Below are 18,287 nucleotides of genomic sequence, written 5' to 3'. Positions count from 1 at the left end.
AAGCTTACTAATCGGTTATTTTTTATTGTCTGAAGGTTTAGAAAGGATCCGTGGACTAGGTAATTTTATTAAGGAAGATATGCAAGAGATGCTGGGTGAGTTAGAGTTTGACTGATAGAGCTGTCAAATTTTTTTGCTAACTCATGGGTTACTATGATTAACGATGCATGAGTAGTTTCGTTAGTTCGATTAAAGGTAAACCCATGAAAATCGGCAATTTTTGTCCATTTTTTTACCGCAAACGTTAACATTTGATAAGGGCTGTATTTTTTATAAATCGATATACCTCCATGGATGACTTCTAGAAAATTGTCTGAAATTTCATTTGAAAATACTGAAAACAAAAAAAATGTAAGATACTAAACTGAAAAAAATAATTTTAACCACAAAAACTTATTCTAAACAATTCATATTTAATTTTTTTCAAAATTTTAAATGAAATTTTCGACAATTTCTCAAAATTTACTAATGGACGACTCCTAGGAAATTGGAGGAATTTTCATTTGAAAATACTGAAAACAAAATAAAATGTGAGATACTCTTGACATGAACGTCCATAATGGGCGTTCAGAAGCGAAAACATGAAAAATAGATTTTTTTTCATTAAGAGTGTCAATTTTGTTTATTCAGAAGAGTTTTAGGTGAAAATGCCTGTCTATAAACCCTATAAATGCGACACAAATAAGATAGCAGTTTTTAAAATCAAGTTGTGTTTTGAAAATTAATTTGAAATTTGAGTATATTGATTTGTTATCATCAATATACTCAAGAGAAAATTCAGCCCGTTTCTTTGAAGTCATCCCCTGACCAGGCTCTCCTAAATATGTGAAAAGACAAAGTGAAGATTCATCGTTTACTTCTTGCCCATCATGAACGCTGTGTGTAGCAATTTTTGACGTAGAACTACGTCTCACACGAAATAATCCAGTGGATTCAGATCCGGAGACGACGGAGGCCATTCATTCTTCGAAATGAAATCGGTCAAGTTTTCCTCACACCACACCGAACAACCTTTGCGGTGTGGGATGGGGCGCCATCTTGCTGGAAGCAGTAGTAATCATCTTCAAACAATAGTTCAGCTTGAGGCAAAACATTTTTATTCAAAACCGTGTCCAGCTAGTACGCTGCGATGATTTTGACCCCTTTATCGATAAAAATAAGTGGCAGTTTACCTCTCTTGCAAATGGCTCACCAAACCATCACTAACGTCTTATTTTGGAGCCGGGAAACGTTCAGCTTGTCCACAGGAGCTTGTTGGAGGCTCACACTCCAAACTCGATCATTTTGGCGATTGACTGTTTGCTCTAAAACGAACAGCTTCTCGTCCGAAAAAATAATCTCGTCATCTGCGCGCCAACCGAGCAACTCCCGCGACCGTTGGTACCTCTTTTTTTTTATTCTCGCTTATTTTCCGTCGGTCTAGTTCCGCCACTGTTGTGGCCAATCACCGACTCCCAGGGAGGCGACTGCACACCCAGGACCCTAACTCACGACCCGTTTATTAACGGACCGGCGCCAACGGCTTTACTTCCTCATGCGATGGAAGGCGTGATCCCAGAGATTTTTCGCCTCAGAAAATCTCCCGGTGTCGGCTAGGATTGAATCTAGACTAGTTGAGTTGGTTGTGAGTGGATCACGCCACCTCACAACCATCGACACCTATGTCGGCGGTGGGATTCGAACCCAGGCGTCGAGTGTGGTTGGCGGAGACGTTACCAACCACACTAGGCCCCCGCTCTTTGGTACCTCTTGTCCTTTGTAGCTTTGGTAACCCCATGAACCACCTGTTTTTTGTACGGTGTAAGTTTTAAATCCTTGCGTAGAAGCAGACGGATTGATTCCCGGTTCATTTTAAGGTTCCTGGCCAGCTTCCGTGCAGATTGAGCGGGATTCCGGCGAATCCGGTCTCGTATAACCTTTTTCAGCCTTGGAGTTCTAACAGACCTTGGTCGTCCAGATCGTGCCTTGTCCTCAGTGCCTCCGGTCTCTAGGTACCGATTTATGGTCTGGTACACGAATTTCCGGTTGATTCCGAGCGGTTTTAGGTGTTTGAATATGTGTCCGGGTTTGTACCCTTTCACATATTCAGCGATAACAGCTGCTCTTAACTCAGCCATGGCTCACAACTCAATGTAAACAAACTGCACAGAAACGAAACTCTGCCACTTTGGGCAGCAAAGTTAACCCTTTCATTTGACACAAGAGAGATGCAAGGTGTAGGCTACAGGCGACCCCAAAAAAGTGTGACCGGACTTTTATGTCACCGTGTACACTGTGAAGTCTGTGTATAAATAAAAATCAAAACAAGGTCGAGTTTCGAATCAGAATGTAGCACCAAGGCTTTGCTTTGTTTTTACTTTTTACATCGTTTTTTAGAAGGGTTGTGGTATATTCAGCACAAATTTGGTGTTTGGTTTTGAAATACGGGAATTTTCTGAGACAATATCATTTTATGATTTTGTCATATGAGAAAAGTTTTATAATGACAATGGGCTGTCTATAAACTGCTTAAACCGAGGTAAATCTTATTTTTTTAAAAAAAACCACGTCAATAAAAACAAATAAATACTTATACTACCTGTACGTTTCCTCAATGTGTTTTTGACCGAATAGCTGTGATATACAAATAACTTCATTAATAAGTCACCCAAAAATTCTAAACTTGCAAAAAAATTGAATTGAATTGAATTGAAAAATGTTTGTTCTTCTCTTTCTACAAAAACGCAAATTTTCCGCAAACTTTTTTCATGGATTTTTTAAAGACACGAGTGGGGCTTTCCCGTGCTTACATTTGATATTCTTGATAGTGAAAATTCTGAAAATTCCGCATAGGTTGTATGTGGCCTCCGGCCGACTCTGTGGGGTTAGCTTAGCTTAGCTTGCTTAGTTTGACTGACTGCACATATCAATGGTTGCACTCCGTGATTGATCCGAATCAGTAAAATTGCACAGTGAATCAACTGAATAGAGCTGGGAGTGACCGACCATTCTCATTGTACTAGTTTTAGTGATTCAATACTTTGAAGGATCAATAACGACGCCGGCCACGTCCTAGCAATCAGGTGAGAAGAGGGAAGGGATGTTAGTGTGACCCTTGCTATTCGGAGACCGTGTTTACCTCTGCATCTCCACAAAGGTCACAGGAAGGTTTTTGTTAGTAGAGAAGGGCTCGTTGGATCAGGATTCACTTTGATAAGTGATGCGATCATACATGTAACTCCTACCTGTCTCTATTTAGCTATTTTCGGTTTATTCTATATTCAGCCGGCTGTCTAGCGGAGCACACTTAGCTTATGACACATTCTACCATGACGTTACAACGTTTTGACTATTCTGTTGGCATAATTTTCACTTTAACTCGAAATTTTTTCAAGAAACCCTTCAATATTTCTACAGATTTGGAAAGTACACAAAATTTCCTATTAGAATGATGTATGATACATTTGATCCTACGGCCGACTCTGTGGGGTTAAATTCCATTACTCTTCCAGCTTAAGGAAACTAATATAACAAACTCTTAATTGTATTAAAACATATCATAATAGCTTAAGTAGATTTTTTTATATTCCAACAAACTCAGAAAAACTTTTTCCCTTCATTTTTGAAACAGGTATTTTTTGAAGGCTTTTTTCAACAGAAACCGTTTCATGTATCAAGATTTCGTCAGGAATTATGAAAATAACTACAAAGTCATGTGCTCAAAACTTTCGTATATGAAATTCGATTTCGGTAGTTTTGACCGCTTCTTTACATGGGGACCGTCTTATGTGGGGCGGCTTGATTTTTTTTAAGTTTAGTGATGCAATGCAAACAACGCAATTTACTTTCTTACCTAGATGCTCCTCTTATTTGGTATATGCATAAGAGACACACAGTGAAAGCACTGCAGTGAGCTTAGTTGTGCAGTTATTGTACGTAACGTACTTTCGTGTGAAAAAGCTCACACCAGTTTTTTGTCTCCCTGGAGAGATATTTCAGATTTCATTTGCAAGCCACTCAGATACCCACGATTCGGTGCTCTCTTAAAGCAAGTACATCGCTTTGCCCACCAGTGTGAGAGCAGTTGTTTTCGCAAGATGTTCTTCTACACACTAGTGATTCTCTGAGAAGAAATGCCTGTCCCTGACAACAGTTCTCTATCTCTCGACATCTAACATACATGTCGATTTATTGAAAAAAAAATAGCTTTTTTCAAATGTTAGTTCAGATAAAAATTCGAAAAGTCAAGTATACAAGTTAATCAGAACCAACACATCCACAAAGATTAATTGGATTCTGAGTGACACAAAATTTGTGAAATGTTAAAACCTTTTTATCATTTTTTGCATTATCTTGAGTGATAAAAGCAGTTTTATAAAAGCAAAAAATCTTAACAAATGAGAGAATAAAAACACTTACAAAACCTAACTAGCAGTTAGAAGAATAACAAATACATAATACTCCTATTATTTAATATTTAAACGAAGAAAAATGTTAAAAAACATTATAATTTTACCCAGGTGTTAAAATTCATGTAAATGATTCAAGAAATTAAAATATGCTACATAATAGTAAAGTTTTTTGATAAAATCCTAAGGAATATCAGTATATACACTATTCTTGTTTATATTGTCTTAACATCCAAACATCATCAGAAATTTAAAACTTTAAAACTAGAACAATACCAACTTTTTCAATTATTCTTAAAACCTTTTCTGCATATGATGAATCGTGAGAACTAAATAACAAACTACGTCTACTTTCGAGCTTTTTCTTAACTGAAATTTGGTACACTAAAAACCTCCTTCCTTTTTCTCACAGCCCTCTGCCTTCTATCCAGCCTGCATCTCACAGTCTGCGGCCAACAAGAGCGGCAAGTTCGGTACAACACTTTGGAGGCATCCGAAGCACAATCAGAAGCAGCAGCCCGGGGTCTGATACCACACAACGGTGAACAGGTATCGACCCGGCGTTTCAAGCGGATGTACGCAATGTGCCCTCCGCACTTTTTCCGCGTTGGCAACGAATGCTACTTTATCTCTCAAAACAAACAAAACTGGCTAGACGCTCACTTCGAGTGCAAGGATCGGAATAGTAAACTGGCCGAGCCACTAAAATATGGCGACCGTAATCTAAGGAAGTATCTATCAATGACGAGAGGTGGGTGATTATATTCACATACACAGTGGAATTTTTTTTACTAGATTCATACATTTTGTAGAAAAAAATTATATTTGGATCGGTGGCAATTACAACTGGCGAGCCAACAAATGGCAGTGGGGTTATAACGGGGAGGAAATCGGTTATCAATCCTTCAGCCAGATGGTTCCAGGGTAATTATAGTGAATTAGAGTGAACCGTTTTTGCGCGGAGAAAACGAATTTGTGATAAAATGTCTAGTAGTACTATTATTTATGAGCGTTTTTTGCAGGAGCAGCCAGGATCTGAAATACCACTGTGCAGTGCTTAACCCTGACCTCAAATTCAGGTAATTATTGCATTCCAAACAATCAATCATCCATTTTTCATCAATTTGACACTAGCTGCCTCGTTCGAGCAGGGATTGTTCATAAGTAATAAAATAAAAAAAGGCAAACTTATGGACAATCCTCTGTATAGAACGTAATTCAAATAAAGCATTCTTTAAATCGCGAGCAGAGCAAAAACTTTCTAGAATCATATTAACTTTGCTGCTACTACCTCGCAACTCAAACAGTTTGACGAGAGAAGAACCTAATGAAGTGCCAATTTCTCTCGTGTTGCAGTACGAACTTTTTACATTGTATTTATGAAACCGGCGACGAAGTGTCGGTTGCTTTTTTTCTCTACTTTTACACTCGAAAGAAATTGTTCATTCCGCACTGAGAAGCTTTCAGTTCTAATGAAACTTTTTAAGTACGACAAATTGAAATGAAACAAAATTCTGCATAAAAGGTAACACAAACTTTCCCGAACGCATGTTAAATACACTCTTGGTTGGAGAGTTGTTCTTTTTCGGTAATAGCGAACTAACTCTGTGCCGTACCAGTAGTTGTCCTTCTAGCTAAGGGTGGTGGAATTAGTTGTATATTCGAAACAAAAGTATTAGCTTCCAAGTTGGATTGTCTGCGCAACATGCACGCGTCTAACAGTACATGCACAAGCTTTGCACCAATTATATTAATAAACACATTACTCGCTAGCACTGGACTATTATGAATCAAATTCTTTGTATCAACTTTTTTGTGACATTTTAACTAACGTAGCTTTCGTCCGTTTCCGGTACGGTTTCTTTCCCATTTGCAGGTGGTCAGCCAAGCTATGCACAGAAAAGTTAAACTTCATCTGCCAGCACAAGATGCCATTAGTTAGCAGCAACAGTCGAGCGAAGGTATACAACCGATGGAATGCCACCTTCCCGAACGAGATGGCCAACGAGGTGGAAGTGGTGGTAGCTGATCAACCCCGCAATAGCCAGCAGAAGTGAGTATACTGTGATTCATTCTTATGGTGCAGCCAAACGGATGCTAATTCCCTTAGTTTCTAAGTCATAGTTGCTTGTAAAAAGCATTTTTTTCATCATAACGCGGGATTGTACTGTCAAAAGTTATAACATAGAGACCCTGAACTACTCCGTCATGCCCGAATAGTTCATAGCCTACAATTCAGTGATGAAAAAATGCTTTTTACAATCAACTACGACTTAGAAACTAAGGGAATTAGCGTCCGTGTGGCGGCACCTTTATGTATAATTTTTTTTCTCACAATTAAGATGGTGAGTAGAAGATAGAATTAGTTTTCAAGCTACTACTAGCAGTGATAATAAATAATTGAAATTCCTGATAATGGCTCGAAAAAAGTGTACTAACATCACATGTTGTATTTCTTCCATAGGGATTACTACAGCACGGTCAGTAACACTACGGTGAGCCCGACAGTTTTGTACAACAGGTACAGAAACATGAAGCACTCGAACCGAACACTACGCATCCGACCTTCCCGCCGCCGACCGAACCGCAAACAGCAGCTGCTGCCAAAAAATGACTTCATCAGTAACGATGTATTCCGTCGACCGACCGCCGGATACGTTCCGGACAGTGAGATAAATCTGGTCAACGGAAATGGTCACCGCAATGGTAACGGAGCTGGTCCTATGCAGCGAAGGTTTAATGTCGACATTCACCGTGGCCGGTCCCACAAAAAGCACAACCACATGAATGAAGTCATCTCGCAGTACTTGCCACACCAACATCGTCATCATCTAGGAGAAACTTATACCAAGCCGACTACGACAGCGACAACGACGACACCAGTGACAACGATCACTACAACAACTGAGGCACCGGAAATACTTCCAACGGAAGCTGATCAGACCTTCTTCAGGAATACATACCAAGCACAGCAGCGAGAAATATCACTGGAAGAGAAGAAAGCTCGCCGTGATAAAGTTCGAGAGCGATTAGCCAAGTTATCGCCTGAAGAACGTGAACAATTCTTCCGCGAGCGATCCAAACGGAAACGGTCGAAGCAAACGCGTGCTAGGAACGAAACCATTCCGTAAACATTGCAGAGCATGTTCCAGCCATGCGCAACTAGAGAAAAATCGCAAAATATATATGGGACGAAAAAATATGAACTCCAACCTAGAAGAATGCCGAGATTGATAAATCTTACAAACCACAAGTTACAAAAATTAAATAAACATAAGTCAGTTCCTAAGTCTATCTCCATGTACTCGGTCGAAATCATAGTTTTATTTCGACCATTCAAAGTTTTAACAAAGCACATCTACACATATCCTTCCTCCGTATTGTTCTAGTAAAAAAATGCGGTACCCTTTTTGGTCGCTCCAGCTGGCCTCGTTTGTATGTCGTGTAGTCGAATTTCAGCTGGGAGATATTGTCCCTTACTCTAACAGCGAAGTCTGTCTTGTAAACAGTTCCCAATGCGGAACCGAGGCTTTGCCTTAACCCTAACCACTTAATTTTAGACTAAAATGCTCTTGTTCCACGTAGCGCGCTTTGTTTGTTTATTTAACACCTATTTAACTACAGTTAGTTATGCGTTGAAATCAATCTAATGTAAAATATTATCAGTGTCACACTATAAGTTCAGCAATGATTTCAATTAATGCGCTACTATTTTTCCACTTAAACAAAATATTACCTTAAACTTTAGTTCGTACGGAGAATTGTGAAAAAAAAACAATTGCGCCAACAGTCATTATTTGCTAAGTTCAAATTTTCTAAAATTATTGGAAGTAATTAGTTTTCATTGAAAGGGTAGCAAAAATCATACAAATATTTCAACTTACAACAAACACAACTAGAGAGAGGTCAATTTCCCAGTAGATTACATACAAAGCTTTGTAGTTCGGTAAGGCACACGCTACCTATTTTGACTTAGTGCAAATAACGTGACAAACAAAAATTGAAAAACAAATCGTTTCCTCCTTTAGAATTGTACTTCAAAACATTTCAGCAACAATAAAAAAAAGGTAAATCGCAAAAAATATATTAACATTTTGCCATATTAACTTTAAGTTTGCAACCGTGTAGGAGCTATTACGATGAAAACTGCTGTTGATAACTAGTGATTAAAGTTACATTAAGCAAACTCAAATCCCTGAAAGTAAGATTAAATGTGTTGCAAAATTTTCGCACGAAAAACAAACTTATTCAATGCTGCTTCAACGAGCGAAAAGAAAATGAAGAGTGTAAAGAGAGGCAATGGTATGAAAGAAGGCAGAAGAGAATTATTGTTACAATTGGACTGAAAACTATTGTCGCTTTTAAAGAAAAAGCACAAATGCAAAATGGAAGTGAAGTAATTAGACGAACAACCAGTTGTAATGCAATAGACAAGGGATATGCGCATTCAAATAAAAGCTAAGCGAGAACTCGAGTGTGTTTTAATGTTTTTGGCACACATCGAGGAACCAGTGTAGTGAACTGAGGGATCAATTCGGAATATAATTTAAAAAAAATATCCGAACCTACAAATACTTTGGGCTAGAATCTTGAAAAATAAATCTTCTCGAAGGAACTTTTTTGATTTTTTTTAATGAAAATTACAATCTTTGGATCAATGTCGCGCAAACTCTTCTTTGGGGAGTTCGCAGCACCCTCTCAGGTTCAATAGAACCTTGTGGATGTAAAAACAGTGTCTAAATAAACAAAATTGCATACTTAGTTTCCCCAAAACCCATCTGAAGTTTATCGTAAATGACTGAAGCCTTACTGATTTTTTTATAAAAAAAATTCCCAAATAACAAATCCAAAAAATGCAGGATTGCCACTCAAAACTTATTTTCAATTTTCCGTTTTATCCCGGTTTTCCCGACAATATTTCTAAATCCTCCCGGTGTGTTTTTTTTAAGTACAAATAAACAATAATGAAAACTATTTAACCCTTTATAGGGCCGTGAAAACTGCGCTTGGAGCCGACACAAGTTCAGTAAAACGTAAATAAAATGTGAAAATTATCCCCAAGTTAACATTGCACACTTCTAGCAGTTTTAGGAAACTTAGAGTGTTGCGAGAGACCCCTAAAAGACCTTGATTAAGCAAAATTTATAAACGAAATTCTTGGTGCAACAAAAAAATTTTGTTTTTCGTTGATGGCAATATAGTTGCCACTGCCTTATAAAGGGTTAAATGTCTTCGCCATTTTCGTTCTTTCTATCGTTGGCAATATTCACTTTCTCCCACTTTTTTGATGTGTTCTGCTTCTACTCCAACCTGTCGTTGGGCCATCAATGCTTATGTATAAGAGTGCCAATGGAGGGCATGGAAAAAATTAAACCTTCGAACTTGGTTTAGGGGTACGGAATAGTAGTTTTGTATTCCCGAAAAAAGTTCCCATGTAAAATTTTGGACTCAATTGGTCTTCGGGAAGAAGAGCCTCAAACTGTTTAAAGTATCACTTTTCTAACCGATGAATTACACATGAAATTATCAAAACTTTTCAACTTTTTTTTTGGTACTTAATGTCATAGGAATTCATGAAACGTCGAGATCTACTGTTATTTCGAAACATTGTTTTTTCATGAAAAACTTCGAATTTTTTGTTGTGTGAACCCCACTTTGACCAGTAATTTTGTTCTTTTGTGATTGTCCGAACGTTACTTGTAGTTGGTACTTTTTGTTTTTTTTTTTTCTTCTTGCAGTGTCACTTATCAGGACGTATTATCGTGCTTGTATTATTTTATTACAGATGGTCGGGTTTGACGTTTTTCAAACCAGTACCCGACCCGAACCTTAATTTTTGTTCGGTTGAAATCCGAACCCGACCCGAACCAGAATTTTTTTTCTATCAAACCCGAACCCAAAAATTTTATTGCTATGAAACCAGAGCCCGACCCGAAACCGACATTGTGACACCCGAACCCGAAATTTCCTAGATTTTATAGTCGGGCTTCGGGTTTTTAAACCTAAACCCGACCTGAACCCGACATTTTCAAACCCGAACCCGAATTTTTTTTTTCACCGAACCTTACCCGACACTTTCAAAAATTTTCAAACCCGAACCCGACGGGTACGGGTCTGGTTCGGGTTTTCAAACGACACTCTCTATCTTTCATCTTCGCCTTAAGCTTGTTATTAAAGCGTATAACATGCTATGGATGCTATTAATTGACCTCAAAATAAGATCTGTGCAAAATTTCAGCTCAATCGGACATGATTTAGAGGTGCCTCAGTGTTCAAAGTTTTGGAGTTTTGACCCTTGAAAATGGACATCTCTAATAAAAAATCTAGTCCAAGATATCTAATAAACATTCAAATGATTCACCAAACCACATGTAAATCATTTTAATGTTTATTAGGCATCTTAAACATCTTTTTTCTGGAGAAGTTATTTTTCGAAGGTTAGTACACCAAAATTTTAAGCTCTTCGAGGCACCCCTAAATCGTGTCTGATTATGCTAAAATTTTGCACAGGTAATTTTTTGGGCAAATAAATTCGATTTTTTCATAAATCTTAACAACTGTAGTATTAAGAAGGTATTAATGTTCAGTATATATTTGTATATCATCCAAACACACAACTTTGTAGAAGACACCAAAAATAGTTTTTACACAGATCTAGTAACTGCCAAAAAATATAAAATATATGTCTTTTCGAACCGCACATTAGGCAATGAAGATACTGGTAGAGACAAATTGATTGAAATAATCAATTTCGATGATATTAATAACGTAGTGCAACTTTTTTTTTGCTTTGGCTTCTATGTATGATTCTAGAATGAAAATGATGCGAAAATACATTTCCCCGAGTTTAAACATATTTCAATGGCAGCAATGGCGCCATTTTGAATTTTTGAGAAATCGGGAATTTTCGATGTTTTTTCGACGCCATTATGTTTTAAGACCAAATATCAAAATTCTGAGAGTTTGTCCACATATTAGCATCTTCTTACCCATCTTTTAAAAAAAACTTGGAGAAAAACTGAGCTCAAAACGGTGATTCCACGAAACCGGTTTTGGCATGATTTTAGTATATTTCACAAAGCGAAATGATACCAAGTAAGTAGAGCATTAATGATAATGCGCTAATATCTAAAAGTGGTAGTCAATATATTATCTTATATTGAGTGAAAAAGTCTCAGAAATCGATTGGAGAGTAGATCAGACTTAAAATGTCAGCAACATGTCGATTTTGCCCCAATTCCCCTACAATACTAAAATAAGTTTATCTCGACGTTAAATTAACTTATTTGAAATCTGTTTATTGTAATATCAAGAGTGTAAGCGATACTCAGAGACACAATAAAATTTGTCTTCACATGATCTTCTCCATTTTGCGGGGAGAGGTTCGCATTTGACTTTATCGAAGACGCGATGATTTTGTCTCATAGCTGAAGCGAGATTTTTATGTTTTGATTTTTATTGTTTTGGTCCTGACCAAAAATGCAACCCCCTCCCCCAAAAGGGAAAGGATCATGTAAAGACAAACTGTTATTGAATCTTTGAATATCGCTCACACTCTTGATATTGTAATGTGTATAAACAAATTTCAAATAAGTTAATCTATCGTCGAGAAGAACCTATTTTAGTATTATAGGGGAATCGGGGCAAAACTGATATGTTACTGACATTTTACGTGGATCAGACCTACCAATCGATTTCTGAGACTTTTTTACTCAATAAAAGACATAATTTGACTACCACTCTTAGATATTAGCGTATTACCATTAATGCTCAGACGTACTCGATATTATTTTGCTTTGTAAGATATACTAAAACCATGCCAAAACCTTTTTCGTAGAATCACCGAAGTTTGAAATTCAGTTAGCATATTTTTTTGTAAACAAATTTTATAATCAAAACAAAAATCAAAAGTTATGCAAATATAAAGCCCATCTTTATATATAACTTTCAAAATAATTTTTTGAGAGAAAAAAAACTCATGATCAAAACTGTACAATTCGGTCAAACCGTTGTCAAAAAAAGTTAAATAAGTATTTCTTATAAATAGAACAACTCTTATTTCAAAAAAAAAAATAAAACAATGTGTAGGGTAAAGATCATTATCTCTACGAAACTATTTCAATGCAATTGAAATTTTATAATTAGTTTTTATTTTACAAATTCTATCTTTCGTATTTCAAATCGGTTTATCTCGACTAATTTATTTGAGAAGGAGTTTCGCTAATATGTTGGGAACCCTTCATCAAACCATAGTCAAAATTTTGAAAAATACCCTTACGTATTTTGTTGGACCCATTAAAAAATGGAAAACTTTTTATTAGGCTCTTTTTGGAAATTGGCCCAGGTTCATTTTTGAAACGCAAAGTTGCATAATTGGACATGACTTTTACATCCACAATGGTTTACTGACAATCTACCAATAGTTAGTAGGCTCTATGTTGTTCTATAACGAAGTCTGTGCTTGAAGATTTAAACGGTTAATATCTTAAATCACAAATGTTATATCGCACTAAATTTGAACTATTTTATTTTTCCATACATGATTATTCTTCGAACATTCAAAATAAGATTACTTTGTAGAATCGATACAGATGAGAAAATCAACAATTGCTTCAACCTCAGGTTCACTTACCAGGATCATCTTGATGGTATCCAAGTCCTAATATGATTTATAGCACTCGGACATAATGTATTTATCAATGAAACAATACAAGCAACCAACCACTTATTCGAAAGAAAACTTCCACTTACCTTAATATAATGACACAACCCATCGCCCTTCAGCATCCCGTTGGCGTCGCGATACAGCTTCAGCTTCAGCTTGTTCGTTTTGGGGTCCTTCAGAACCATGCCACACTTGCCCATCAGCTCTGCGAACTCTTCCTCGGTGATATCAAGCGGCATGTTGGACACATACACCTTGGTGTTGTGCTCTTGCTTCAGTTCGAACCATTTGGGCGGTTCCGGAGGAGCCTTCCGTTTCTTTCCCTTCACCTTCACCGCCTCCTCATCAGTTTCCTCCTGTTGCGCTTCCTGCTTAGAACTTAGCTGCTCTTCAGGCTCCACCTGAGCGGAAACGTCAGTATCACCACCGGAAGTATTGTCGATAAAACCATAATTCAACTGATAAACAGCCATGAAATGATCATCCACCCGAGGGAACCATGCTTTCTTCGCTTCGTCCCAAAAGTAAACTGCTCCGTCCTTATCCGTGTATAAATGCACACCATCTTCGAAACTGTAGGTTCGATCATCTTCCGAAACCTTTTGATCTGCCTTCGGGATCCACTTATTGGCTTTGTCACACCACCGATAATGATCCGTTTCCTTGGGATTTTCTTTAGGAAGCCACTGAGAACTTTTGTGGCACCATCGGTAGTGTTCGTTTTCATAGGGATCCGTTTTCTCTGTGGAAGCCTCCGGAAGCCACTCATTTTTCTCCTTGCACCACTTGTAGCGATACCTAGTCTCCGGATCTGTGTAGATTGCTTCTCCCTGTTCACTGTAGGTTACATGCTCAGCATATTTGTCCCCTTCTGGAACCGCACTGTCTTCGCCAGATTCGGATTTACTCTGCTCTACCACTACATCGGATTTTTCATCAACCTTTACACTGGAATCACTGTTTTCCACATTCGTAGAAACATCGCTCGACGGTTCTGCCTCCACACTCGCCGGCAAATTTGCGACACTTTCCATCTCGATTACCCGGTTTTCGTTGTTCGTGTTTTCCGAATCGGTAAGCAAGGAATTAGCTTGTCGTTGGCTGCTGGGTGACGTCGGATTAGTTTCCAGGCCGGAAACTAAATCACTGGAACTGGCATCTGCCGGCTGTTCCTCCTGAGCGAGGTAACTTTCCGTTGCAACAGGTGATGTAGTTCCAGCGGCGACGTTGCCATCGGTACCACCGCTGGTTTCGTTTGACATTTTCCTTACGGTACCTCCTGTGGATGTGCGATAAAGAAGAGAAATGAAAGTGAAACCGTTTTGAACTTAGGCTGAGTTGTAGTGTTGCAAGCACGGCTATGCTTGTCACGCGTCCCGTATGCACCATCGCATAATATTTGAAGAATTTTTAAAATAGGTTTTCTACATGGTATGTATAGAATATGTGGAAGATTCCTTGGAATGATCTCAATTTTTAGTCATGACCAGTTATGATAAATAGCTGCCTTAAATAAGTCAGATCCTTGTAGATGATTTGTTTCCGTACCAGTAGTCAAATTATTGAAAATGAATACAACGAAAATTTCTGATTTATATTATATCAAATCCGCAGTCAAAATTAATAATTTACATTAAACAAATATAAAAAACGTACATAATTTTATTCTTCTGGATCATTTGCCACATTTTTTGCCATCTTATGATAAGTTTTAAAAATTTCTGAATGGAATTAATTCGTTATAATTTGAATTTTAAAAGAATCACAAAAATGCTATTCTTTGCAAATTCAGATTTAACATTTTTCCCCTTGCGAAATGGTGATGGAAAGAGTTGTTATTATCATCATCATAAAAGTAGTGTACAACCGTCTTTTACGCAGGCTTAGGAAAAAGACTGGAGAGCGACACTATTCTGACGACTTTTCTCTCTTTTCACTCTAACAGCCTCATGGATAAGCTATTCGTGAGAGCTCACATACAGCTACAGCTTACATTAGACAACGAAACTGTCTTGTGTTGCACACGACAGCTCATTCTTGGGCATGTATTTTGTTCGTTCGGACATGACAGCCTGGTTTGCTCATTTTGAGTATGTCCTATTGGCTTAGCTTGCGCTGCTGGTCGGATCCGGCTTTCATCGACTCGCACTTATTCGTTACTCCTTTTTCATAGGCCGGTGGCATATTGAACACAAAGCAAACCGTTTCATATGTGTTTCCATTGTTGATATTATTCCCCACGAAAAAAACGTGCTTTGCACCATCTCACTTTCATTCTTTTATCGGCCTTACTGTCGTGAATCATAATCACTTGACATCCCGCTCGGGTTCTTGCTGAAGGATATCGAAGATTATGGGCTGTCATTTGCGACAGCTTGGAAGAACCAACACGAATAAGGAGATGAAAAATAACAGCCCGTTTGGCATTGCATGTGTGTGCTGCCGTCAGTTACTGTCGGGTTATATACCGAATGTACGCGGAGCAGGGAGAGCTATGACAGCCGAATTAGTTGAAAACTTGCTTTCATGGATATGCAGTCTTTTTCAGAAGCTAGCTTCTATGTTTATTTTTAATTTGGTTTTCGTAGCAGCATTTTACAATATTTTATTGTAAACTACGTAAATTTTTCACACACAAATATCACTTGTGACGCACACTTTTTGTTTGATTTTAAATATTTGTGTTTACTAAATTGAAATAAAATTTTAGTCAGGGAGCAAAAATGCACAAAAAAAACTAAATAGTAGGAGGGTGGTATACAAGACACGCCCGTGGGACAACGTGAATTATTATTCATCAAACTGTTTACTTGTATAATTATGTCAGTGCGAATATCGTACGCGGTCTAACCATGATGCATGTATGCGATAACTGAATGAAATTCGCAATTGCAATACTCGACCTTTTTCTAGGCTATCATATGTATTTGGAAGAGCTCGAAGAATGGTTTTTATTAAGCTGCAGCTGTGATAAGAAGCCGCTGCCAATACGCAGTAGTGTGATTTTCACCACAATTCGATAATACTGTGCATCACCAGCGGAAAATACAAAACTAATCCAATTTCAAACAAAATAGTTTGGCATGATATGCTAATAATACTGTATCCGTTTAGAAAAAACAACAGCCCTTCATTGAAAAGGATGTAACGTTTTAAAAAAAGACGGTTATCATTTGACATCACAGGAGAATTTTGAACTTCATACTCATGTTTATCAACAGTTAACGTCAGCACGAAGAGTTTTACCCAATCACACATCGGCAATATGCAACACGCAAAAGTTGCACTCTTGGTATCTGCTGCCATCCGACACGAGAGCAGTGATGAAAACGAAACGAAGATGATGCAATCGTCGTTTATTCTCCACATGTGCACTTCATGAAGTGTACAGACCGCGCTAAGCTTGAATCCTCTCAATCCATAATGAAATGATGATATGGTGCATAGGTGCCTGGGAGCAAAGAAACACATGACTGGACTACATCAGCTCTGAGAAGCGATTCGCTCCTTATGTTTGTCTCTCCATAGGCCGGTTGGTAGGGGAAGAAAGGATAGCAACAGGAGATTATCATGTCGCCTGGACAGCAGCAGAGGTGTGGTGCGGAGAGAGGGAAAGTATGGGCAAAGGGACTACTTCGGCAGCGGTTGAGTTTAAGCGAGAGCAGGAGAGCATACACTGTCATTTTCTTTCTTTTTCTGACAAAAAATCATATTCATGAGTCAAATGAATAATAATATAACGAGATCTGATTGCTCTGTGTAACAGAGACGAATAACTTCATATACCGAGTTGTGCACATTGAGAACCACGTGTTGTGGTGTACACTAATGAATAGAAATATGTCGTAAAGAGGAAAGCAAAGAGAGTGCATCAGCACCGATACTTTGTTTTTCGCATACTGATGGCGATGTCAACGCATCTTAGGCTTGCTTTATATGTATTCAAAATCGCTAGAGGTGATTTTTTACCATCACTGCACGAGAGTAATTCGATTATCTTCATCATAAGCCGCAACACGACACGATAAGTCTTATATTATAGGGTTTGTGAGAACTCCTTTTGTCCGGTTTCGCTGGTAGCCATCACAAATGAAATTTATTTCTCGTACATTCGTATTGCAAAACTGGGACAAACTGCGAGAACTGAAAATGTAAGAAAATAGCTTTAAAAGAACTTCAGAAAACAAAAGCAAACTCGTTATTCAATGTACTTCTTTTTTAATGAAAGTTCAATTGATTTTTTCACTAGTTAACAATTGAAAGAAATGCCAATTATTATACCAAAAATTTTAGGAAATCTTCACCAATCTATTGAGATATCAGTGTTCCACATCCGTTTATATATTTGAATTCAAAAAATTGGAGTGAATCATTGTTGGGTGCAGAGGCTTGTTTTATCATACCAAAATTAAGGATTCAGCTGATGGATTCCATACCATTTCGACCCTTTCAGAACCCAAAATAATGCTAGATTTATAACTGACGAGAAAAGAATGTTTTATCAAGCTTTTTTCCAAATGGCTTGAGAGTTGTTTCAGCAACTTTTCTGAGCATTGTAAGCATTGCAAATATTTACAACGTAAGGTGAAACATGGTCCTGTAGATTAGTCCTCGATAAATTTTCTTGGGTCCCAAATATCTGAGAAAGTCACTCAGTTTTCAATAAAATATCCGTAGATTTTTTAAACTTTAACCCACTTTCTATCCTAAACATTTGACATCAGAAAACTGATTAGCATATATTTTTCTCCAGGAATTAGAAAAAAGCTATGAAGCTATGAAAATTGAATTTCTAACGTTTTGAATTTAGACAATAATGCTTCATTCTCAAAATGTGCATGTAAAACTGCATTATTTGAATTTTGACAATTTCATCGTGTTTCTGAGAAAATTTTACATAGAAAAAAACACCTTCCACCCTGGGGCATTATGAGCAAATCTCGAGTTACAGCATTTTTAAAATGCTGTAACTAATGCTGATCAAATTTTCTCTGATTTTGAGCAACCCAAGTATAGGGTTTGCAATCCCGGGAACGATTTCCCGGGAATTGCCTTTTCCCGGGATTCCCGAGTCCCGGGAATAGGAATATTGATTCCCGGGATCCCGGGATTCCCGAGCTCTTCGGAAAATTTTCCATACAATATTGCAATAAAACTTAATATCGTATCAAAACACGAAACTTACGTCGTAGAAGTGTAGAGCAGCTCTATATTGTGCATTATACGAAGCAAAT

The 18,287-nt window shown here is 37.7% G+C and overlaps 3 protein-coding genes across 7 annotated transcripts in view; 2 read left to right on the top strand and 1 right to left on the bottom strand.

Annotated features, from left to right (window-relative positions):
* Positions 1-8,857, top strand: part of LOC129723808 (uncharacterized) — a 200,559-nt gene extending 191,702 nt beyond the window's left edge. For 4 of the 5 annotated variants that reach the window (XM_055678252.1, XM_055678254.1, XM_055678251.1 and 1 more), the window contains 5 exons: positions 4,801-5,139; positions 5,201-5,312; positions 5,411-5,467; positions 6,265-6,441; positions 6,853-8,857. In XM_055678252.1, coding sequence (XP_055534227.1) covers positions 4,801-5,139; positions 5,201-5,312; positions 5,411-5,467; positions 6,265-6,441; positions 6,853-7,519 — 1,352 coding nt within the window. In that variant the 3' untranslated portion in view covers positions 7,520-8,857. The remainder of the gene's footprint in view (positions 1-4,800; positions 5,140-5,200; positions 5,313-5,410; positions 5,468-6,264; positions 6,442-6,852) is intronic. The other variant, XM_055678255.1, reaches the window with a different exon arrangement.
* The window catches only part of LOC129723807 (HIV Tat-specific factor 1 homolog), a 133,175-nt gene that overhangs the window by 85,075 nt on the left and 29,813 nt on the right, over positions 1-18,287 (bottom strand). The window contains exon 2 of the mRNA XM_055678248.1: positions 13,140-14,332. Coding sequence (XP_055534223.1) covers positions 13,140-14,315 — 1,176 coding nt within the window. The 5' untranslated portion in view covers positions 14,316-14,332. The remainder of the gene's footprint in view (positions 1-13,139; positions 14,333-18,287) is intronic.
* Positions 14,397-18,287, top strand: part of LOC129723806 (X-linked retinitis pigmentosa GTPase regulator) — a 33,434-nt gene continuing 29,543 nt past the window's right edge. The window contains exon 1 of the mRNA XM_055678247.1: positions 14,397-14,484. The gene's annotated coding sequence lies outside the window, so the exon portion shown is untranslated. The remainder of the gene's footprint in view (positions 14,485-18,287) is intronic.

The sequence above is a fragment of the Wyeomyia smithii genome, chromosome 2 (assembly GCF_029784165.1).
Source record: "Wyeomyia smithii strain HCP4-BCI-WySm-NY-G18 chromosome 2, ASM2978416v1, whole genome shotgun sequence".
NCBI lineage: Eukaryota > Metazoa > Arthropoda > Insecta > Diptera > Culicidae > Wyeomyia > Wyeomyia smithii.
Note: the sequence above shows the minus strand (reverse complement) of the source record. Positions and strands in the feature narration are given on the sequence as shown.